The 23,278-nt window shown below is 51.0% G+C and overlaps 1 protein-coding gene across 37 annotated transcripts in view; it reads left to right on the plus strand.

The window, feature by feature from the left end:
* LOC102098165 (transcription factor 4) overlaps positions 1–23,278 on the plus strand; it is a 175,873-nt gene that overhangs the window by 142,166 nt on the left and 10,429 nt on the right. For 26 of the 37 annotated variants that reach the window (XM_065044565.1, XM_065044574.1, XM_065044581.1 and 23 more), the window contains 5 exons: positions 1,372–1,504; positions 6,366–6,433; positions 7,488–7,566; positions 9,728–9,804; positions 11,389–11,592. In XM_065044565.1, coding sequence (XP_064900637.1) covers positions 1,372–1,504; positions 6,366–6,433; positions 7,488–7,566; positions 9,728–9,804; positions 11,389–11,592 — 561 coding nt within the window. The remainder of the gene's footprint in view (positions 1–1,371; positions 1,505–6,365; positions 6,434–7,487; positions 7,567–9,727; positions 9,805–11,388; positions 11,593–23,278) is intronic. The other 11 variants (XM_065044564.1, XM_065044562.1, XM_065044557.1 and 8 more) reach the window with 5 other exon arrangements.

Below are 23,278 nucleotides of genomic sequence, written 5' to 3' on the forward strand. Positions count from 1 at the left end.
AGTTCACGACGCTGTATTCACATCCCCTGTTTTCCTACAACGTTTGGCAGCTGCGGTTTGATGTCTCCTGAGAAATGGGCAAACCCTAAACCAGCACTTTGATATGTGCCATGGACCAGCCATGGGGCTCCTTGAGCCGCGTGCTCCGCGTTCACTCCTTTCTCCATCCCAGGAGGAATTCCCATCAGCTCCAGGAATTGAGTTCTGCCGTGGCAGCCGCTTTGGTTTGGGGCTGCAGTCCTGGAGCGGTTTATGAGTCAAAGATGTTATTCAGACCTCAGTCAGAGTTGATGGTCATTTTTCCATGAATAGGAAAAACAGATTTAGGCTGTGATGGTTGCGTTCTTCGAGATAACCTTCAGGTATTCAGTTACTTGGCACTTCATTATGAGAAATCCTGAAGCAGTAACTGAATGGCGGGGAGGATGTTCTCAGGCAGCTTGCTCTGCGGAGCCTGGGGGCACAGAGCTGCTCTGGCACTGATTGCAGCTCATGGGCCAGGTCCTGCTGTGCGTCTCCAGCTCCCGTGCTTCTCAGGAGGCTTCAGATGGAGTCTGGAAAACCCAGAGCCGGGCGCATTGCGGGACCTGCCTGCACACGGTCCTACACCCATTACAGCACTAGTGTGCCAGGGGTGTTTAAAAGAGGCGGAGATGAGGTTTTTAGGGACAAGGTGTAGTTTTTGGGCTTGGCAGTGTTAATGGTTGGACTCGATGATCTTAAAGGTCTTTTCCAACCAAAATCATTCAACGATTCTGTGTCAGCCAGGTTTATAGTTTTCAGCAAAAACCTCGACCCGTGTGACGGGAGTGAAGGTTTGTGTTGGTGCAGCCACATAGCGACCAAAGTCCCGTGTGTCCCTCAGACACGTGTCTGAGAACCCGATCGGTCACGTTTTCCCGTGTCTGTCATGCAGGCGCTGCAGCGGGAGGGAAAAGGGAGCGCGTTGAGTTCTGGGGTGCCGCTGTGTTTCCTTACGGCACCATTTGTAAACCCGGCGCTGCACGGCTTGGCTTTTCGTGTCAGAAGCAGCGTGGGGTTTCTGCTGCGTCCCTGGGAAGGCTTCTCCTCCAGCCGCTACCTGTCCCTCTCAGAACGCTTGGCTTGATACATCGCCTCGGTTTTCTTCCATCATTTCTTCTCATTACGTCTTGCTGGTTCCATCATCAGCCACGAAACGCTCCCTGGGGATATTTATCCGTATCAGAGAGGCGTACGCTGAGTCTCCTCGGGGAAGGAAAATAGGCTCCCTGCTTAGTCGTAGGGCCTTTCTCCCTTGGGTGAGGAATGACTGGGGCAACGTGAGCGCCCTGCTGCCTTCCCTGTTCCCAATAACTACAACATTGCCTTTTGTAACTCTTCTTGCTGCAGAGCTACCCGTCCCACTCCTCAGCAGACATCAACTCCAGTCTTCCTCCGATGTCCACCTTCCACCGCAGTGGCACCAATCACTACAGCACGTCTTCTTGCACGCCCCCTGCCAACGGGACGGACAGCATCATGGGTGAGTCGGGCTGGGGGTGCCGCTGCCACCCCAGCACCTCCCGTCCCCCCCTCCGACCCGCCCCGGCGCCCTGTGCTGGAGCCAAGAGACCAAGGCGGAGGGTTATTCACTGATATATCACGGTGTGCGGAAGGACTGGCTTATCAGCCCAGTAGGTGCAGAGAGGTAGCAAATATTTAATGGAAATAAGTATTATTTATTATAATACATCATAGTTGACCTTCGCCTCCTTTGCTTACTCATTTTCCTACTACTTTTTGTGAATTAAATATCGCAGCAGAGCGCTTTGCCTCAGAGTTCCTATGGAAGACGTTGCACCAGCTAAGTGCCTGATCCCACTAGTTTTCTTGTCCTTAGCGATTGAATGGCCTGCAGTGCCGCGTGAGGTGATAATTCTGTATCAGGACATTCACCCCCTTCAGCTCTTCACTGGGTTTCCACGTGGTGTGGGCGACATGTGGAAACGTGTAGGGAAAGAGCCTCTGACACTGCAGAGAGTCACACTGGGAATTAAGAGCATACCTCTCCATCCTTAAATATTTGACGAATACCGCTTCGTGCTTAAATACAGGAAATAGAAAAATATTGCTTGCCCCTATCTCAAAGAGCAAATAAAGCTAATGAAATAATTGGTAAATAGGGAACACGTCGCTGGCCACATGTTTCAGATTACACACATGACTCTGTATTGAGCGACTGCGAGCAGGACTAATGCAGTAAGAATGGAGGGTGGGTTGAAACATTAACACATGGGCATCATATTTTTCAAGGTCTCTGAACAAAGGAGAAACTAAATACAGGCTCTTCTTAATTTGTCACTGTCTGAGAAGAATGTATCCCATTTCGGGATAGCATTTCTGTGCTCAATCTTGCCATTCCATGGAGAGTTCTTCCTTTACAGCGCGTTGCCGCCTCTGTGCACGTGACGCAGGAGAATCTCTTTCTCCCTCAAAAAAAGTCTTAATAGTGTCAAACTTAGTCCCAAATTAGTCTTTGCACAGCTGTGCAGAAGCCATATGGTCACTTTTAGGGACCCAAAACCTTGTGGAGGGATGTAGGAGCATGAGTGCAAACTGCTGCCCTGTGTCCCAGAAAAGTGCCCAAACATCCCCTTTAAAACCAGCATCTGGATTTTCATCTGGATTCATCCCCTGAAAAAAAACCAGTGTGAATCAGAAGAGCACCAACACAAACACGCGGAATTGTCGTAGCAGCTGTAAATGTTCAACAAGTAGTGCTCTTGGGCTCCGTCTGAACGGAGGGCTGCAAAAGCACGGCTGGGATCTCAAGGCAAGCCCTGTTGTCCTCCCGAAGCAGTGAACCTCCCCCATGTCTGCCCACACGCTCCTGTCCCCGATTTGCCCCAGAACGCCATTTGTGCCCATCCCGGAGAAAACCCTTCCCAGGGATCGGCCTTGGCCGGGCTTCATTTTATTCTAAGCGTCAGCGTTCTGTCCTGTGAGCCCTGCGGGGCTGGGTGCGTGAGCAGGCGCTGCCGCAGACAGCGCCGCTGCGGCTCCGGCCCGCGCGCGTGTCCACCCCGCTCGCTGCCTTCGCCTCCCGCGCCGTGCTGTTCGTGTGACATTGTGCGCTGTGACGTGCAGCTTTTCCAGGAGAAGCATGATGTGCGTTTCCCCTCGAGGCGCTGCTTTCGCGGTAATTTTATTACCCGAGCAGTCGCATAATACCGCACTGTATATTCTACAAGAACATTAAGCCGCCGGTTCCAGGAGGGTGGTGACCTGTCGCGCACCATAACAACATTGCTTTTATGCAGCGATGTCACTTCCTCATAATTTGGGAGGATCATCAGCCGTGAATACCGAGATGGTGCAAGATTTTCCACCCTTCTTTACATAGGAACGTAATTTCCAGTCTGCTGTTTCAAAAAGAACAGCGCGAGGTTGTACTCCAATTTAAACTATAAACAGTCTGGCTGGAGTTCTCTCATAGGAGGCTCCAGCCTATCGGTTACACTAGATGCTTCGCTCGCTAGAATTATACTCGCTGAGATACAGATTCCTGGAAGTTTATTCAATAATCTTCAGATTTACAATCGGCATCCCAGCAGCAGGACGTGGAAAGGCTGCACTTCATCATTCTGTCCCCTCGCTTTCCAGTGCAGAATTGTTCTTTGCAGAAACACGCTGAGAAAGTTGGAGGAGATGAACTGTAACAATAAACATGCTCTTCAACAGAGTTACAATCAATCCATCAAAAGGTCGCGGGCTTTCACGATGTCTTCAGCATATTAATTGTCTTAGGAGTGGGGAAATATCTCACCAGTAGAAGCGATGGGTTTGGTGCTGTGTTTTCGAGTCCCGTTTTCAAATCCCGTTCCCAGGTTATCTGTGTCTTCGGCATCATGCCAAAACTTGGCCTTCTCACGCGTTCGGTGGCCAAGTGCGATCCTGGCCGTTTCTGCAGCTCCGGGACATCCCTGCCCCGTTCCTCACCTCTTCATGGACCCGCTGGCCATGCAGCCGTCTGCTCCGTGGGGATGGACCTCACCCGCTCTCATGCCTTTTCCTGGAAGTTTCCTCAAGCGTTCCCTTGCTCTTGCACCCGTCCTTGATTCATTAATTGAAACCTTTATACTTCATTGAATTAAAGCTCAACGCGTGCAATGTCTTGGCTGAACCGTGTCCCTGCGCATTTGGGGGAGTTTCACAGGGTTCCTTGCACTGAGCTCTTGAGCGTTTTGTGTAAGAGCTTGAAAACATCTGTCCTTGTTCAGAGCAAAAGCTCCTCTACGGAACGGTCCCGTCTTCCTGGTAACTCTCCTCCCTTACAAAGCGAATTGTTCATTCCTGCTCTGGTAATCTCTCTCCTAATAAGTTCGGAATCTGCAAGAATATCCTCACTTCCTGCTATCTGAAGATAGTTCATTTTCTTCCCGAGCCCTTGGGAGGTGGTTTTGGTGAAAGCCCAGAGTGCAAAGCTCTTCCCTTTACAGAATCACCTCTATCCATGTGCTCAGCATGGTTTTGAATTGATTTCAATTTGCAGGACGTGCTTGCCTCCAGAAAAGCAGTGTTGGTTGTGCAATGGGCTGTGTTTATCCATAGGGATATTGCTCTTTGTTAATCTTTCCTTGTTTTTTCAATATTAGGTTTTAAATCTCCCTGCTTTCTTCCCTCCAGCCTGGGTTGCTCTAAGCAGCCACTTTTACTCTGCGCTTAAACAAGTGTGGGTTTGAGTTTCTTGAGAGCTCTTAGAAGCTTCATTTGGCTCTTTATTTTGCTTTTTATTGCCTTATTTTAAAACCTTTACATTGACGCTTCACTTGGAGCCAATTTTTGACTAATCCCACGGTTTGCATGTAGAATAGTTAGTGATACAAGAAATGAAAGCATACAGATGAAAAGTTAGCCGAATGTAAGTAATCTGAGCTATTCAGGGACACGAGCACTTCCAGAAGATCTCTCTACTTATATCTTGGTCCTTCACGCAGAAGGTGCCCTATTTACCTTCCTTTGCCCATTTTGCCACCGATGGCTGTTCTCCATGAATTTGCCCCGTTCTTTTTAAATCTATTGCTTTGTTTGGTCTTTGCTTACCTTAAAGCAACAGGTTGCCCCATCTAACTGGCCACGAGTGGAAAACAACCCTTTGGTTGGTTTCTTTGAATGGGTAGGGTTCATTGTATATATTTTATACTTTCATATTGAGTATATCTGAAGAATTCCTTTGTTGTTAGCGGTAATTAACACAAGGATGTGGCGCTGCCGGGTTTGTAGGAGCAGGACCGGTCCCTGCGTTGGCTTCTCCCGCAGGAGCCGTGCAGCTCAGCTCGTTAGGAGAAGCCAGCCTTCAGACAGCCAAATGGAGGACTTAATTTTACAGTAATGCAGTTAGACTCACTTAGAAGAAGGAAAAAACAATGCATGATTTACATTTAGATTCGCAGTTCACTTTAGAGCGAAGTCACTGGATTTCTGGACATCTGCCTGGTATCATTTGAGGCACAAAGCTTTGGGTTGTGATTTACAGCGTTAGATTACCCCGATAAGCTGCATCTCTGATGGCATCGCCTCTTCTCTCTGTCTTCACGTTTCCTTATATATCTTTCTTTATACATCTCAACGCCTGATTTCAAACCGAGCTGGGATCACACGTTCCTTCCCACGCCCCGAAGATTTAACTGAATAATACGGGGGTGAAGCTCAGAGGGGGGTTTTAATAATATCAATGACCAAAAAAGCTCCTGTGCTTGTCCATTGTGGTGCAAACACAGGCAATTTGGTCCCCTTCCCCGGCTTTTATATAAAAGGTACAAGCCCATCACCTTAGAGATATAAAAAATCATTTCATGAAATACTCAGGAAGTGTTCAAGTGAAGTCAATAGGAACAGTTTTGAAAGGTCCCTATGGAATTCAATAATGTCTTTAAAACATGCATTGGAGAGTGTACAAAGGACCAGGGTCATGGGGCAAGTGAGGAGAACACTAAGTCCATTTTATATGTGAAATATTGCCCTGTTATATATGGGTGCTAAGAGTATCCAAGGAAAACCCTTGTTAGAGTGGATTTGCACATCCCAAAGCACCTATTTGCCACACCTTTGAGCATCTTTTACTATTAGAAGCCCTTTGTTCAGAAGAAGTAAATCCATTTGGCCAACTGCTATCAAATAAGCCGTATATTTAAAAAAAACCAGCATGTCAACTTTATATTTTATCTGCAAAAACGGAGCATGAATGTGTTTGATATCTACCTTAGCAAACAAATTAATGGCAATTAAAGATTAATTTTATGTAATTAGCATTAAAATGCAATTAAGTCATGAGTAAGTGGACCAGGAATAGAAGTCGACGATGCCTTCGTGCCTGATTTGACATGGAGTCTCTTGTTTTGCAGCCAACAGAGGAAGCGGGGCGGCAGGCAGCTCGCAGACCGGGGACGCGCTGGGGAAAGCACTCGCCTCTGTAAGGAAACATTTACTTTGGAATACACCTTTTACCATTTTCAAAGTGTGCCATTTAAGCAGAGTGGGACGCTTGGAGTCCGAGATGCGCAGCAAAACGGGAGAGATCCGGTCGCGGAGTCACTGGCGAGCGAAACGTTGAGCGAGCAGTGCAAAGTGGGGTCTGAAACGTTTGAGGCTTCATTTAGTGTAGAGTAGAGCTGGGAAGAGGGGCCGGCTTTCCGGGGAGCCGCGTCCGTCAGTCTGTCCCCCCGTTCCCTAGGGCGAGGGAGGGCTGAGCAGAACGGCGGGACGACTCGTGCGCTCCCCAGCCACCCGCAAACGGGATTCCTTTGGAATTTGCTGCTAGATTTTCTCTTTTCGCGGCACTTTCCACCTATTCGGTCCCTGTGGTTGCTGTTAGAGTCAGCGGTTACCAGCTCGTACCCGGGTAGCGGGGGCACGGCGGTTTGCCGGCTCCACGCGGGACTCCAACCTGCCGTGCCCCCGCTATTGCCGCGGTACCGGTTGGCATGGGCTGATTTTAATAAGGACCACTAGAGTTATTTTCTGGGCAGAGTGGGTTCCATTGAGTTCTCATGAGAGTTAATATATCTATATATTTTTTTTGCATATTCTTCGATGCTTCATTAAAAAAGAAAATTAAAAAAAAGGCGAAAAGTCCAACTCTAGTTTGCCTGAAAGAACCGATACAGTACAGAATCCACTTTGAAGTGGTGCCCTGACAAATGGCACGAGCGGGGACACCTTGTTCAGTGACACTCATTTGTAAAGCAGCCTATGCAATGAAAATGTGTAGATCTACCGTAGCAGATCCACGTGACGATCAGAAACCATCGCTTAATTGGCTAGTGTCTGTTCCCATCAAATGGGGTCTGTTGTCTAGCTTCCTGCGTCTAATACAGTTTTGTCTTTATAAAAGTATTAATATTTGAATAAGAGGCTTTTTAACCTGTCCTGCTTTCATTTAAATGAACTGAATGCATAAGAATTCCATATTTCTTTCTGCATCAGTTTGTGATGGCTTTAGATTAATTCTGTATCATCTTTTAAAGATCTATTCTCCAGATCACACCAACAACAGCTTTTCATCAAATCCTTCAACTCCTGTTGGTTCTCCCCCTTCTCTCTCAGGTATTGTTGTTACGATTCTATTTTACTGAACGTTTCAGGGTGTTTTTTGGTAGGAGGCGCCGAGCGAGCTCCCGCGGTGCCGTGTGCTCCGCGGGGGAGCCGGTCCTTGCAGCCCCAGGCGTCGGCAGCAGCGCAGCGGGCTCCCGTGCTCGTGGCTCTGCAGTCCCCTTGGGCGCAGAGATTGTCCCCGTGCGGGGACATGCAGGCCCTCGTGGCAGCCCCACGCCTCCTCGGACATTCCCAGGGCTGATCTGTAGAATCCGTCTCCGGCCACACCGAGCCCCAGTTGATTTTGTACTTCGTTTACAATAATTGCGCATTTGAACTAAACCCGCTTTCCTGATAACAACCTAAACTGAAAAGACCCAAAGGCCCAGGGTAGTTCTCATGAGCATCAGGTGTTTTAAATGTTTCCCTGGATGTAATTCGGATTTCTTAAACCTGAGACCTTCCAGCTGGAGCGTCAGGCTTCTCCTCCCGCGCAGCGCACGCTGGCGCCTTGGAGAAGGCCTCTTGAGGCAAGATCTAGATCCCAAGGAACCCAAGACCCCCCAATATCCTCTTTGCATGAGCCCTGGATGCTTGTAACCTCACCAGGAGTCCTAAAAGGCAGCCGAGGCCGCCGAGTTCCCACAGGGCAGACGCGTCCCTCGTTGTCCATGGGCCCTGAGAGTAGCGGGACAAAGGTGGAAGGAGCTCCTGGGCTCCTCATCCTGCAAAGTGATGCCCCAGCCACAGAGACACAGACCTGGGGGGACAAAACCCTTTTGGGAGGAGGGATGAGAGGCTCGTGCGAGGCCCAGGAGGCGGGGAACACCGCGTGTACCTCTGTCGCACTGAAGGAACACGTCACGTGGGGGCGACACACAGCAAGCGTCCCCACAAAGCCACCCCTAGCAGGGGACAGAGCGACCACCCGGCCTGTCAGAGCTTGGAGCGGGGTCCCGCAACTCCAAAAATGCCCTTATTTTGCCCACAATTTTAGCACCCCCAGCACTGGGGCTGCGTTTCTCTTCACAAGGTGCTTCCCCATGAAAGGGGCCGAGCCAAAGGGAAACATCCCATTTCAGTTTGGGCTGCTGGGCTTTCTGCAGGCTCTGCGGGGAAAGAGGGAGAACCCAGTGTCAAAATAAATACAAATAAGGACTATAAGTGCATTTAAATAGGAGCTGAAAGCGTCGAGCATGCAAGACGCTTTCCCTCAAGGATATCAAGTTAAAAACTGTTTCAAAAGTAAAGATCGCAGCTTAGTGCTGTAGCAAAACCTCAACTAAATGCTCCATGGGGACCAGAGAAGGGAAGATTTAAGTTTTAATTAGAACTGGCATAATTTTGGCTTTTATGAGAAAACAAAATCTTAACTGTGGGAGCCTAAAACCAGATTGCCATGAGTTCCACCCTGGGCTGTCCCAGTCCAAACAAGCGCCGCTCGGTGTAGACAGCACGGTTCAGATCCTGATAGTGCCATCTCAAATGCTTAACCCCGCTTTTCGAGATCGTTCAGGAGATCACTCGTTTGAAAGAGTGTTATAAATTATCTAAGCGTTGTGCTGTATATATATATATAAAAGCTGTTGGGAAAATACTTTAAAAAAGGCCTTATTTTCCCCGTGTTTGCCTCGGAAGGGCTGTGGGGGGCAGGACCCCTTTTCTCCCCGCGGCAACAGGAGCAGGATTAGAGCAGCGGATACAAACCCGAAGGTTTTGGCTCAGACCGAACACTCCGCCCCGAGAGAGCGCAAACCTTATCGGCCTATACGTGAATGTTGCGTGCGGTGCTTTCACTCGCCATTTTTTATTAGTAATATTATTATTTTATTAAAGATTTTGTAAGCTCGCTGGTGGGACGAGGTCATGGGTGGCGTGGAGCGTGTTGTCTGTGGCTCCTCCATCCACCAGCGCCACGTTTGCTCCTCGCTGAGCTGCAATGAATGCGGCCCTGTATGCGGAGTTGCTCTGTGGCCTGCATCTATGTGCTTCGCTACAAAATACCTTTCTTTTTCTTTTTTTTTTCCATCCGTGTGTATTTTGGAAGTTCTCCATATGTCTGCTCTATAGTCTATCTGGAATACGGCATTTACGTGTCTACAAAACTGTCCAAAAAGTTTGAAAGACATTTTTGTTTGCATAGTTCTAATGGTAATTCCGATTTTACTATTAGCAGGCACAGCTGTTTGGTCTAGAAATGGAGGTCAAGCGTCATCATCTCCCAATTATGAAGGTCCCTTACACTCTTTGGTATGTTTTGATTGGTGACCTCCTCTGCCTCAGTATTTTACTTGCTGTTCTTTCCATTTCTCATCCATTCTTCTCACACAGGTTTTCATTTCGTTAGTGACCACTTAGGCCCTCGGGCTTGATTTCCCCACCTCTCAGTTTGTCTCATGGGTGCTCTGGAGATCCGTGATGCGGTTTGAGGTGCTGCTGGCCAGGGTCTCCTAATCCACCGGGGATGTTGTGTTGAAACTATTGAAAAGGGGAGCGAGGACCACAAAAATAAGGGGCTGCTGAGCAGGTGGATGGAATAGGTTGAGGAGCAAAGGGGAGTAGAAAGCCGTGGGGCTGTCACGCAGGACGTTGGCCTGTCGCTCGCGTCTCTCCCTGAGAAACACCAGCAAGCTGAGCTTACCCAGCCAAGCTGCTCCTAAATGCTCATGTGGCAGAGAGGGTTAAAGAGGTGTCAGTAAGACTTGGTGCCTTCCTTCATGGAAGGGTGAGCGAGAGCCGGAGCTGGCCAAAGGCACGGTAGGACAGGGGGGAACTGCACAAAGCCCCGTGTCCTCCGGCTCGCTCTTCTCGGTTGGTTGTTGGTCTCAGGTGAAAGTGCAGGTGGTTTCACTGAGCGGTGTGGAATGCCTGACATATTGTCGGGTGTAAAACACATAGCGCTAGAGCTTCAAAGTTTCCTTAAGAACAAAGCAATCAGCTAATAGCCGAGAGGGCAGCATTGAACCCGTGGAGCGGGCCATACCGCACTCCTGTTGGCTTCGTTAGCAGTTTGCCAGGGTCAGGAATCAGCATGGACTGTTTTTCCTGCCCCAATACAGAAATGTTGCTCGTGATTGACTGTGATATTTTCTAGGCTCTCTGTCTTCGGGACGTTTCTTAGTTATTTGGAGAGCAATGGGTTGGTTTAGAGATGTGCTGAAGAGATCCATCAGCTCTGCCTAATCCTGTCTGCAGCTCAGGTTCCCCAGTGCTTCAGGACTGTCCTTGAGAGCTTCCCCCTTTGTACTTAATGAAAGAGCAAAGAGTTGAGGTTCCCCGCTCCGCAGACGGGTCGTTCCCAGAGCAGGACACACGGACACGTCCTGTGTGACGAGCGGCCGAAGCCTCAGCCGTAGGACCTGGTAGTTTCTCCTTGTGTGTGATCCTGGGATTAGACAGGGGGAGGAAAATCCCGGTCAGAGCTTGATTATGATCAGTGGTATATTTGTTTCTTTACTTCTACTTCTTTTTTATTTTTTTATTATTATTTTTTTTTAAGTATCACTAAAACTTTTCAAAGACACAGAGGGCAACGTATGTACTGTAATGATTATGTTCATGAGGAATCATTGAACCTGTTTTGCCCATGAAAATCAAAGCTGTACTCGTGTTAACCATGCTCTCTCCTTCCCCGCAACGCTACTCTAAATGTTACCTGAGGGAAACAGAGAAAAGAAATAGAAACCAAAACGAACCAAAAGGCCCAAAGCGAGAGAAATAAAGAGCAAGGGGTTGAGAAGGGAGGACGGGCTGTCCGTGCCGTCCCACGCACGCCGGGCAGCGCCCGGTGCCCGGCGCCTGCTGATGCTCTTCCCGCTCTGTGTGTCCCCACAGCAGAGCCGCATCGAGGACCGCCTGGAGCGGCTGGACGACGCCATCCACGTCCTGCGCAACCACGCCGTGGGCCCCGCCACCGCCATGCCCGGCGGCCACGCCGACATGCACGGCTTGATAGGGCCCTCGCACAACGGAGCCATGGCCGGGCTGGGCTCCGGCTACGGCACCGGCCTGCTCTCCGCCAACCGCCACTCGCTCATGGTGAGTCCTGGCTTCTCCGTACCGGGGTGTGCGTATCTGCGGGGAGAATGCTGCTTTTCCCTTGGGCGGGGTGTGCGTGCGAGCTGTTGTGTGGCTGTGGAGGACAGAAAGCTGAGCGGAGACCTTCTTACAACTGCCCGGAAGGTGGAGCATGGAGGGGTTTGACCTCTGCGCCCAAGTAACCAGCAACAGTATGAGAGGAAACGGCCTCAAGTTGCGCCAGGGGAGGTTGAGGTTGGATCTGGGGAACAATTTCTTCCCCAAAGGGCTGTGGGGCATTGGAACAGGCTGCCCAGGGCAGTGCTGGAGTCACCAGCCCTGGAGGGGTTGACAATACACACAGGTGAGGTTCTCAGGGACATGGGACATTAACGTCAGGACTCGATCTTGAGGGTCATTTCCAACCAAAATGTGTGTATGTGCATGAGATGCCAGCGAGTGTCCCCATTGCTGTTTGTCCCCAGCTGTACCCTCAGCGGTTGGTATCGCTGGTACCCGGCTGCTCGTTAACCGTCCTTGCTAACAAAGCCTGGGTTGGCTGAGGGCTCCTGAAACGCTTGTCCCTTTTTGCTTTCGAAACGATGTCACCAGTGTTGTGTTTTACTCAGGACCCACCTCTGGCTTGGGAATCCGGGTGCAGTTCTTACTGTAAGGCTCAGCTTTGGCATGCAGGGCTGGAGGTTTAAGGAACGGTAGCTAATCCTGTCCTTGTTCTAAACACATGCTTAAAGTCGGGGGGAGAAGGGAGAAGCTAGAGCTGGACTAGAAGTGGGCTGTGCTTCACTCGGGATTACACAGCCCTTCTCCAGTGTGAACTAAGCGGTGCACAAAGCCGGGCTTTGCTGACCCTCCTCGGGCTCACAAGCTCGTGTCCCCGTGTCCCTGGTCGGTCAGTGCTGCCTGCCCGGGTGACGTGCCACAAAAGCCTGCGGGATTAGGTCTGTAATTTGCTCTTCGTGCACCGCTCAGGTCTCCAGGACAGATGTCTTGCACTTTGCGGAGGAAATATTTTGCCGTCGCTTTCTCTCTCACAAAGGAAAAGCTTGTCTCTTCAATCTTCTTTAATGTCAGAAAAATAATAAGGAAGAGTAGCTTACATAATGCATATGAGTCTACAGAAATCTTAAAGCAGAAGTTAATGAGAAACAAGGGTTCTGCAGCAGTTCTCGGTTAGGAAGCGCTGGAGTTGTGCACACGCAGAGCTGAACTGGATCAGTGCGGTCTCCAACAGGATTCACAGGCATTCGCCTTTATACTTCCCATTTCCTTCCAGAAATAGAGTTGCTTGCTCGCACATGGAATGGAGGGAGGGAACGAGGGGTTACCTGCTGGGATTTTCAGATGGTTGAGGCTATTTAGGTTAATTAAAACGAGGGGAAAATAACGTGGGAAGAGAAAGGGACCGGACAGATTGGTGAGCCGGTCGCTGCTGCGCGGCGCTGGGAGGACTGGGCTTGATCCCGGCTCATCCCGCGGCCTAAGGGCAGGGCAGGGAGGACTGGGCTTGATCCCGGCTCATCCCGCGGCCTAAGGGCAGGGCAGGGAGGACTGGGCTTGATCCCGGCTCATCCCGCGGCCTAAGGGCAGGGCAGGGCAGATTAGGAGAAGGAATTGCAATTAACCGTATGTGTCGGGAGGAGAGCATTTGCCTCTGCTGGAGCCACCTGGAAACTGCTCCTCAGTGTGCAAGAGTCCCGAAAAACAAGCCCAAAAGCCCATTGAATTGAAAAGGCGCACCCAAATGATGGAGTGATGGTATATGCTGGGGGTGTATAATTACATATACATACATGTATGTACGTTCCCTGTGTTGTGGTTTGGTTTCCCGTCTCAAAGTGTAGCGGAACGAGTTTGGGGACGAGCAGCAGGAAGGGCTGCGAGCGTGGCAGGATTTTCATGTGAAGGGAGCCCGAACAGATTGTGCTGATTTTGTTTAGAAAGGAGATGAATAAGAGGAGACATAATAGAGGTGCATAGAATAATGGGCGGCATAGAGAAGGTAAATCTAGCTCTCCTATTCATCCCGCCTTATAATTAAAGAACAAGGGGACATTCAGTGAACCTGACAAAAAGAAATACTTTTTATTCAACACACAATGACCTGTGAAATTCGTTGCTCCACGATGTAATCAAGGCCAAATGTTCAGAAGCATTCCAAATAGGATTAGACATCATCTGGAAAATGCAAACATTTTGAGTTTGATTTGACGGGATTCAGGCGGGATTCCTCCTTTTCTCTTTTGGCGAGGGAAGAAGAAAAAGAAAGGCAAACTTTGATGCCCAAGTGTGAGGAAGGAAGGAAGGAGCTTCTTCTGGTGGCCAATTATTCCATAATTACCACGTCCCCGCTGCTTGCTGGGGACAGTGGGTTAGGTGATTATACAATAATGAGCATCCAGTGTTTGGGGGAGCGGGGATTTATTCAGCAGGGCCATCCCAAACCCTCAGAATTCTCCATTGGGTTTTATTTCTAACCCAAGCCTGACCATCACCCAGAGCTCTCACGACCCAGATTGGCCGTTATTAAAACATCCCAGCTGTCTCCTGCTTCCCCCACGTTGATTTTCAGGTGTCCTCACCCAGCTCCCCTTGACCAGACAGTTCTCCCCTTCAACTTGACCGCATACAACGCCCATAATTCCTATTACTTCAAGTTATTAAAATGTAACATCGGTTGTTGAAATGCAGCGCCTGAGAAAGGAAAATAAGGAGGGGTTTGCTTCTTTTTGATATTCTCCTCGTTAAATTAAACGTCGCTAAAAGCGATGTAAAATAGCATTAAAAGCCGTGACTTTGCAGATTAAAAAGGACACCAAATGTGAAGTGCGAGTGGTCTGGTGAAAGGTTGTGAGAGGTAAAAGGTGCTTTTTCAGCAGCTCCCTTCAATCCATCTCCTCTCCCCTTCCCAGTAAAATGAGCACGAAGCAGACATTGTTTTGCTGTGTGGCGGTCGCTGAGAATTCACAAAAGGAAAGTCGAGATTGTAATTTAGCTTGGCCTCAGGTAATCTGTTAAATACACTTGGGATGCATATAATCGAAGATTTTCAGCGATACAAAGCTATTTTTTCCTCCAGTGTTTAAACAAAACTTCTTTTAATGAAGAAATCTGGCTTTATTAAAAGCCAGATCTGTGACTTACAACCGTTCCTGCGTATCTGCTCTCAATCAAGAGAAAAGAGCTTAACTTTTCTAGCTGTGTTGGCTTTGCATATGTTAAACTGCTGCAACACGCACCCAGGGCATCGCTTCAGAGACGGTTCCTTCCATAAATCTGTGCTCCTCACTTCACTACCAGATGTAGGTGAGGTTAGATTGAGACAACAAAAAGCAGCGACAACGAGCAACGCATCCAGCAATTCCTTCGCGTTCTTAGGGCTGCGGAGACGCTTGTTTTTTCAGGAGCGATGGGGTCGGACCGGTTTTGGTTTGGACTCTGCTAAATAAGTTGCAAGGTGGCTGAGCGGAATTTGGGTGCTTTGCGAACCAAACGAGGCTGTTTCTCTGAAAACCCCGAGTCTGCAGCATTACTCACTGTCTGCAGCCGCCGCTCGGGCGAAAGGAGTCGGGCCCGATGGTTTCTTTTGGAAAACTGGTCTGAATTTGGAAGGGAAAACATCAGAACAAAGGAAATAGTTTGGGAGTCGAGTCAGGCTGAAGTTCGCCTTTGACCATTTGATACATTCCACGCTGAAAAGGAAGTTGAAGGGGGGGGGATTTTAAAAAAGAGAAAAAAATCAAGGAGGATACTGGTAATGTTTTCCACATTTGAATTTTAATACATGAAACAGGCTATAAAAGGCCGGCCAGCTGCAGTAAATAAAGTAGCAGTGGGAGGTACGGGCCGGAAACTTGTAGAGAGCGGCTGTGCCCGCCGTGCACCCTGTGTGCTCCTGCCTGCACCCTGTGTGCTCCTGCCTGCACCCTGCCTGCACCCTGCCTGCACCCTGCCTGCACCCTGCGTGCTCCTGCCTGCACCCTGCGTGCTCCTGCCTGCACCCTGCCTGCTCCTGCCTGCACCCTGCCTGCACCCTGCCTGCACCCTGCCTGCACCCTGCCTGCACCCTGCCTGCACCCTGTGTGCTCCTGCCTGCACCCTGCCTGCACCCTGTGTGCTCCTGCCTGCACCCTGCCTGCACCCTGTGTGCTCCTGCCTGTGCTCCTGCCTGCACCCTGTGTGCTCCTGCCTGCACCCTGTGTGCTCCTGCCTGCACCCTGCCTGCTCCTGCCTGCACCCTGTGTGCTCCTGCCTGCACCCTGCCTGCACCCTGCGTGCTCCTGCCTGCACCCTGCCTGCTGCTGCCTGCACCCTGTGTGCTCCTGCCTGCACCCTGCCTGCACCCTGCCTGCACCCTGCCTGCACCCTGCGTGCTCCTGCCTGCACCCTGCCTGCTCCTGCCTGCACCCTGCCTGCACCCTGCCTGCACCCTGCCTGCACCCTGCCTGCACCCTGTGTGCTCCTGCCTGCACCCTGCCTGCACCCTGTGTGCTCCTGCCTGCACCCTGCCTGCACCCTGTGTGCTCCTGCCTGTGCTCCTGCCTGCACCCTGTGTGCTCCTGCCTGCACCCTGTGTGCTCCTGCCTGCACCCTGCCTGCTCCTGCCTGCACCCTGTGTGCTCCTGCCTGCACCCTGCCTGCACCCTGCGTGCTCCTGCCTGCACCCTGCCTGCTGCTGCCTGCACCCTGTGTGCTCCTGCATGTGCTCCTGCCTGCACCCGCCTGTGCTCCTGCCTGCACCCTGTGTACTTGTGCCTGTGCTTCTGCCTGCACCTTGTGTGCTCCTGCCTGCACCCTGCCCGCTCCTGCCTCTGCTCCTGCCTGTGCTCCTGCCCGCACCCTTCCTGCTCCTGCCTGCACCTTGCCTGCTCCTGCATGCTCCTGCCTGCACCCTGTGTGCTCCTGCCTGCCCACTCCTGCCTGCACCGTGCCCTCTCCTGCCTGCTCCTGCCTGCACCCTGCCTGCTCCTGCCTGTGCTCCCCCCTGCACCCTGCCTGCTCCTGCCTGCACCCTGCCTGCTCCTGCCTGTGCTCCTGCCTGCACCCTGTGTGCTCCTGCTTGCACCCTGTGTGCTCCTGCCTGCTCCTCAGTCAGAATTACGGCAGGAAAGGCTCAAAATGAGGCTGTTTCTGAAATCCCAGCTCTCCGGTGCAGGAGCTCAGGGGGAAAAGCTGTTGCTGGGACCCCCAGCACCACCCGAAGCCGGGCCCTTTGCGGGGTCTGGGGCTCGTGGGGCAGGGGAGGTTCAGCTTTCCCACCCCGCGCACACCCAGCTTGCACAAACACGCGTGGTCCCCCGGGGACCAGCCGTGACGTTGGAGTTCAGCACATGCACCAGCGTTTGCGGGGCCGGAAACACGGTCACGAACAGCGAGGTGTGCTCGTAAAGCTGGGACCAAACCACCCCACACCCGCAAAGAAACTTCTGGAAAGAGGCAGGAATGAGCACAACGTGGGGGTTGTGTCACACTGCTCTTAGGAAACACGTTTATTCCATGGCAGCGCACAAGGGCGTCGATTAAAATTGTCGTAACCCACAAACTGGGCTGTGTTATTGCTAAGCTAGTGCTGGGAAGCCCAGGAGCAGCCCGCACGCTTCACACGCGGCCCACAGCAACGCGGCCCGGGCTTGCGCATCGCCGCTCTTTACATCCACATTACAGTAACTTATGGAATTTTCCACTCCTAGGAGTTAAAGTAGCAGCTCGTGAAGTAATTCGGTTATGTCATCCCTACATAAACAAAAAGTCAAGCGACTTGGCGTTATTTAAAAGGCAAAATGTGGCTTTTGCTGGTTTGTTGCAGTGTCTTTTGTGTTCCGAAGCTTTAGCACGGTTGTAGCGGCTGCAGCTGTGGTTTGGTTTTGCTTGTCTGTGTTTTTTAGTTAGCAGGTAGAATATATATTACCAAAAAAAACTGGACAGAATGACCTTATTGGAATGAAGTCGGGCAGAACAGGCACCGGTGCAGGTTTTATATGGCACCATTTTCTGCCTAATTGGTTGACATTCCTAATGCTGCGCAATTACAGCCACTATCATATTTTTAAATTACTTCGGAGCTATAAACTTCATTTTGACCGGGAGAGAAACCACTGACCACTATTTAAACGGCACCTTTTCTGGAAGGCGTTGTCCTTGCACAATGGCTCCTTTCATTACTAAACCAGCTAATTAGGGCTGTGGTTAAACCCGTCGTGTTTGGTTTCCCGGGTTTGGGCTCCACAGCTGCCTGCTCCTTAAACTGCTTTTTGGTGCAATATGGTGAACTGGAGGAGCGGAGCAGGACGCGTGCTGGGGATGAAGGCAGCAGTGAGGGTGAGGATGCTCGGGATGAAGGCAGCAGTGACAGTGAGGATGCTGGGGATGAAGGCAGCAGTGAGGGTGAGGATGCTGGGGATGAAGGCAGCAGTGACAGTGAGGATGCTGGGGATGAAGGCAGCAGTGAGGGTGAGGATGCTGGGGATGAAGGCAGCAGTGAGGGTGAGGATGCTCGGGACGAAGGCAGCAGTGACAGTGAGGATGCTCGAGATGAAGGCAGCAGCGAGGGTGAGGATGCTCGGGATGAAGGCAGCAGCGAGGGTGAGGATGCTCGGGATGAAGGCAGCAGCGAGGGTGAGGATGCTCGGGATGAAGGCAGCAGTGACAGTGAGGATGCCTGGGATGAAGGCAGCAGCCAGGGTGAGGATGCTCGGGATGAAGGCAGCAGTGACAGTGAGGATGCTGGGGATGAAGGCAGCAGCCAGGGTGAGGATGCTCGGGATGAAGGCAGCAGCGAGGGTGAGGATGCTCGGGATGAAGGCAGCAACCAGGGTGAGGATGCTCGGGATGAAGGCAGCAGCCAGGGTGAGGATGCTCGGGAGGAAGGCGGCAGCCAGGGTGAGGATGCTGGGGATGAAGGCAGCAGAGAGGATGAGGATGCTCGAGATGAAGGCAGCAGCCAGGGTGAGGATGCTCGGGATGAAGGCAGCAGTGACAGTGAGGATGCCTGGGATGAAGGCAGCAGCCAGGGTGAGGATGCTCGGGATGAAGGCAGCAGTGACAGTGAGGATGCTGGGGATGAAGGCAGCAGCCAGGGTGAGGATGCTCGGGATGAAGGCAGCAGCGAGGGTGAGGATGCTCGGGATGAAGGCAGCAACCAGGGTGAGGATGCTCGGGATGAAGGCAGCAGCCAGGGTGAGGATGCTCGGGAGGAAGGCGGCAGCCAGGGTGAGGATGCTGGGGATGAAGGCAGCAGAGAGGATGAGGATGCTCGGGATGAAGGCGGCAGCCAGGGTGAGGATGCTGGGGATGAAGGCAGCAGCCAGGGTGAGGATGCTCGGGATGAAGGCAGCAACCAGGGTGAGGATGCTGGGGATGAAGGCAGCAGAGAGGATGAGGATGCTCAGGATGAAGGCAGCAGCCAGGGTGAGGATGCTCTGGGCTGGGTAAAATCAAGCATCCAGGTGTGCAGACTTGCTCGTGGCATCATTTCCTCCCCTCCCTCCCTGGCCGTTCGGCGAAGAAGACTTAATATTCCTAATCCTGCACTTTAGGACCCTTTATATCTCCGGATTTAGCCAATACTTCAATGAATAATCATCTCTGTTGGAAATAAATCGCAGGGATTATTGCAGTGACTTCCTCCGCCGGCCATGGCAACCCCTTCTCCAGAATAGGTCGCAACCGGTTGGTTTCCCTTAAAATACTTTAATTATCTCCCGTGGTGGGAAAGTGGGGTGAATTAGTGCTGGGGGGCGGCTCCCGTGGCCTCGCCTGGAGACGTGGCGCTTGCGCTTGTTGGTCCTTGAGCGTCATCTTCTCCCTCCTTTGAACGGCAAAGCCCGGCTTTGCCACTTTGGGCTCCGTTTCAACGGCGTTTGCACACAACTGGCTCGCCAGCAGCGCTTTCATAAGAGGTTTGGCAAGCTGCTCGGGACTCAGCGCTACTTCTTGCTCTAGAAAGAAATGTGAACTTGGCTTTTTTCCTGATTTAATGCCACTCTTAACGTCGTCTTTTTTTTCTTGATTTTTATTAAATCCTTTCTTTTTCTTTTGATCTTATTTATAGCTGAGCCACCGGTCATATGGAAACTATTATTGTATAGCGTGGAGATGAAAGACCTTGGTGCAGTTAAATAAGAGGGAATAATTTGGACCAATAATCCACACATACAGTGCGAGACCATTTGTGTCGGAGTGCCCTGCGCTGTTCCCTTTTTAATATAGCGCTAGAGGTTTCTGAGGGCTTTGCACAAATCTGCTTTCTGTCAGCCTTATAAATTTTGACAATATTGAACACATGTTAACATGCATCACCTTACAACTTGCCCGCCGCCTGCTTTTATTTATCTAAGTGGATAACACAAGGTCATGGGGTTTAGAGGGACAAAGCGTGTTGCTCGTTGCGTTTGCTCGTGATATCGGCGAGTTAGGACTAATCTCTTCCTAAGCGGAGCTCAAAGGCTGGAGGTGATAGTTTTCTTTTGTATTTCAACAGTTAATCATAGGAAAGTCACCTCTCAGCACGAGGAGGGTTAACTGTAAGGAAAGGGGTGCAGTGCCCCCAACTTCTTACAGCTTGTGGCTGCTCCTTCCCATGCCCAAACTTCCAATGCCCACCTGTAAGCAATAAAAGAAATGTCTCTAGGACCATTTCTTGCTGCTCAGGATGCACTCCTGGGGCAGAAAGGTGTTTCCTTGCTCTGGAGGATGAAGTTTCCATCATCATATACACGACACACGGAAGCCGAGGTAATTCCAAGCAAAATCCAGGTTAGCAGGTGCCGTTGGGACGTACCGGTTGGAGGCACCATTGGTGAAACCAGCGGCTGAGACACAGCACAATAGTTGGGGTTCTTTGTCAGGAAAACATCTCCGTCGTGAAATGCTGAGTATTCGAGAATGAATTGCCACCTATTTTCTTAAAGCGGCTTCGCGTCCCTGATGAATGTACAGACAGCGCAGGCAACCTGGGATGCACACACACTTGCATAACCAGTAAAACCTGACGCTGGCACTGATACCTGTCACCGTATATGAAACAAAAACGCAAAGGTAAGAGAAGACAAGACGTAGCTACTGAAAATTTGCAATGCCATAAAAGCCTAACGCAAGTGCGGTTCGGGCACCGTCTGGCCAGGTACCCGGTACGTGCAGCCACGAACGATTGTCATCCTCCGATTTCCATCCCCGCCTTCTCTCTACTGCTACTTTTTAAACTTGAATAGCCACCAAACCAGCAAACCGGGGCTTCTCGTGGGCTTTTCCCTTGGGCTGGGTTATCGAGCGGGCTGTACGTGACACCACAGCGTGCTCGGTACCCGCAAGATGCAGGGCAGAGATTTGCACATCAAGAGCAGAGCCCGCTCACACCTCCCGTATCATTTTAGGATGTGTTCTTTGTCGGGTTGGTGGTTTTGACTCCAGTCTGCTGAGCGCTGCACTAGGAGCCTGTTTAAAGAGATGGGGCTAAATCAAATATTAATACAACTTCAAAGCGAGTTTGATTCTCTAAAGATAAGTAGTATTTCTCATCTCCACTCCCCGGCTGGGGGGAACGATTCGTATCTTGGCTCCGCCTCGGGGCAGAGCTGTTGTTTGTGTAACAGGCGAACCAGCGTCCCGCTGGCTGCTGAGGGAGGGGGATGCGCAAAATGCAGCAGCTTTTGTGTCCCCAGCGATGCGGGGAGCTGCCCGCAGCCATATCTCGCTTTTGGGCCCTAACACCTCGCATAGGACGGGCTTTATTGACATAAGTCGCGTCCCCTGGCAGACGGTGGCTCTGAGACACGTTTGGCACGTGGTGATGCTCTTGAGAAGGTGCCGGGCTGCTTGGGTGGAAACGTTTAAATGCTCAAAGGAGGAAAGAAAATGATGGTTAAAGAGAGCGGGAAATGGCCAGCCCGTTTTAGGGGACATCTGAGGCCTCAAGTTTGTTGTAAAAGTGGTTTTTTGGGTATTCACACTGGACGGAGCATCCTGTGGGCAGGGGAGATGCGGTGGCAGAATCAGCCCTGAGTCCTCTGCTCCTGGTTGGTTTGGATCTGTTGCGGTAGATACGTTCACATACACACAGATGTTTGCAACCCGAGTGGAGTCAAAGTCTTTCTGTGTCTCGGAAAATACACCATCCCATCTGGACATGGGGGAAAATGAGCTCACGTCAGTCACAGGGAGGAGAAATGTACGGATGGCCATGGGTTGGCCATGAAATCTACCGGTTGGCAGGAAAAAAGCTGCAAATCTCACCAAGCAGCACTGATCACAGGGCGGGTTGTGAAAGAGAATTGGTAGTTGTTAGCACTCCCTTGTGAGATGCGACATAGATGGTTACCTGCCCCGTCTCTTGAGAACCTACAGGAGAAGAAATGTCAGGAAATCTTTGTTTTAAATAGAAAGAAAACTTTAGCTCGCTATGTCCGTGCTAAAGCGGTGGTGACTTTGTGGCGTGTTTTCTTTGCATTCAACACATCGATTTAAAAATCCTCCAAACCATTTGCTGTCGATGATCACAGAAGGATGGTGAGCTGGGGATGGGGAAGAACAGCCCATTTCCCTGGCTCTTTTCTTTCATAGGTATGAAGACAAACCCCTTTTTCTCCCCTGAAAGGCGTCCTCAGGGTTTCATTGCGTTTTACCATTGAGATTTGCGGGAGCGCAGCCGTTAAGCGCCCCGTGACATCTGATGCTTTCTTAAAAGCAAATAATGCCCCTTCCAGTCTTTTCTTAGCGTCTCGTGGTTTGAAAATTCAAACGTCTCAACAAGGAGAGGGTTTTTGTCTCTGCTATTTTGCACTTGCTTTCGGTTATTTGCATTTGGTCTCGTAGTAAAAGATTTTCTCAAGTTCCCCTTGGCAGGGTTCCCTTTTATCTTTCTGCCTGCGGTCTCGACTTGCTGTTAACAATTATCCTATATTATCTTGTAAGTCTGATTAGAAACATCCCTCCATCTTTTTATCTGCCCCAGTACTTTTTGAGAATAAAGAGCGATTTCCAGTGCTCTGGTGGGAGCGTGCAGGGACGTTCTGTCTGTCTGTCCCTCCGCACGTCTGTCCGTACCCCGCAGCTCTGAGCAGCGCTGCTCTTACCGCTCCGGGTGCTTCTATGTTAAATCCTCCTGCAAGTCCCTACAGTTTTACTCTTTGAATGCTTTACTTTTCTGGATGGTCTCCTTTATGTAACGAAGGAGCGACCCCGAGCCGCGGCGAGGGGGGACGATGCTTTGCAAGTGTTTAATAAACCCTTCCTTGCTGCGCCACGCAGAGTCACGGCGCCCCTTTGGGTTTGGGACCGGGTGGTTAATGAAATACAGCGAGCGCTCATTTGGACGAGGCTTCTCGTCTTTTGTGACACGCGGTGACGTTTGGGGGCTCCCGCTGTCAGAGGCTTCACCGCCATTGCGGGGGAGAAACCGGCAGGGCCGCGAATCCGATCACCCCAAATGCCAGCGGAATGCCAAATTGAAATTCCTGCAGGATTTCCGACGGCAACGGGGGAATTGAGGAGCTCACAATTAAGCATATGGGCATTAAGATAATTGTCAGCTCTGTTGGCGGACATGATAGAAGACAGATGGGCAGGACTCGGTGCGCTCGGCGCCGGCACCCTGGGAGACGATTTGACGTTTTACCTGCCTGAGCTGCTCTGCCGGCTTTGTCACCAGGCGTGTGGCGCCGCGTCCTCCCCGGCGGTGTGCGCCTGCGGCTGT

Source organism: Columba livia, chromosome W (assembly GCF_036013475.1).
Source record: "Columba livia isolate bColLiv1 breed racing homer chromosome W, bColLiv1.pat.W.v2, whole genome shotgun sequence".
Taxonomy (NCBI): domain Eukaryota; kingdom Metazoa; phylum Chordata; class Aves; order Columbiformes; family Columbidae; genus Columba; species Columba livia.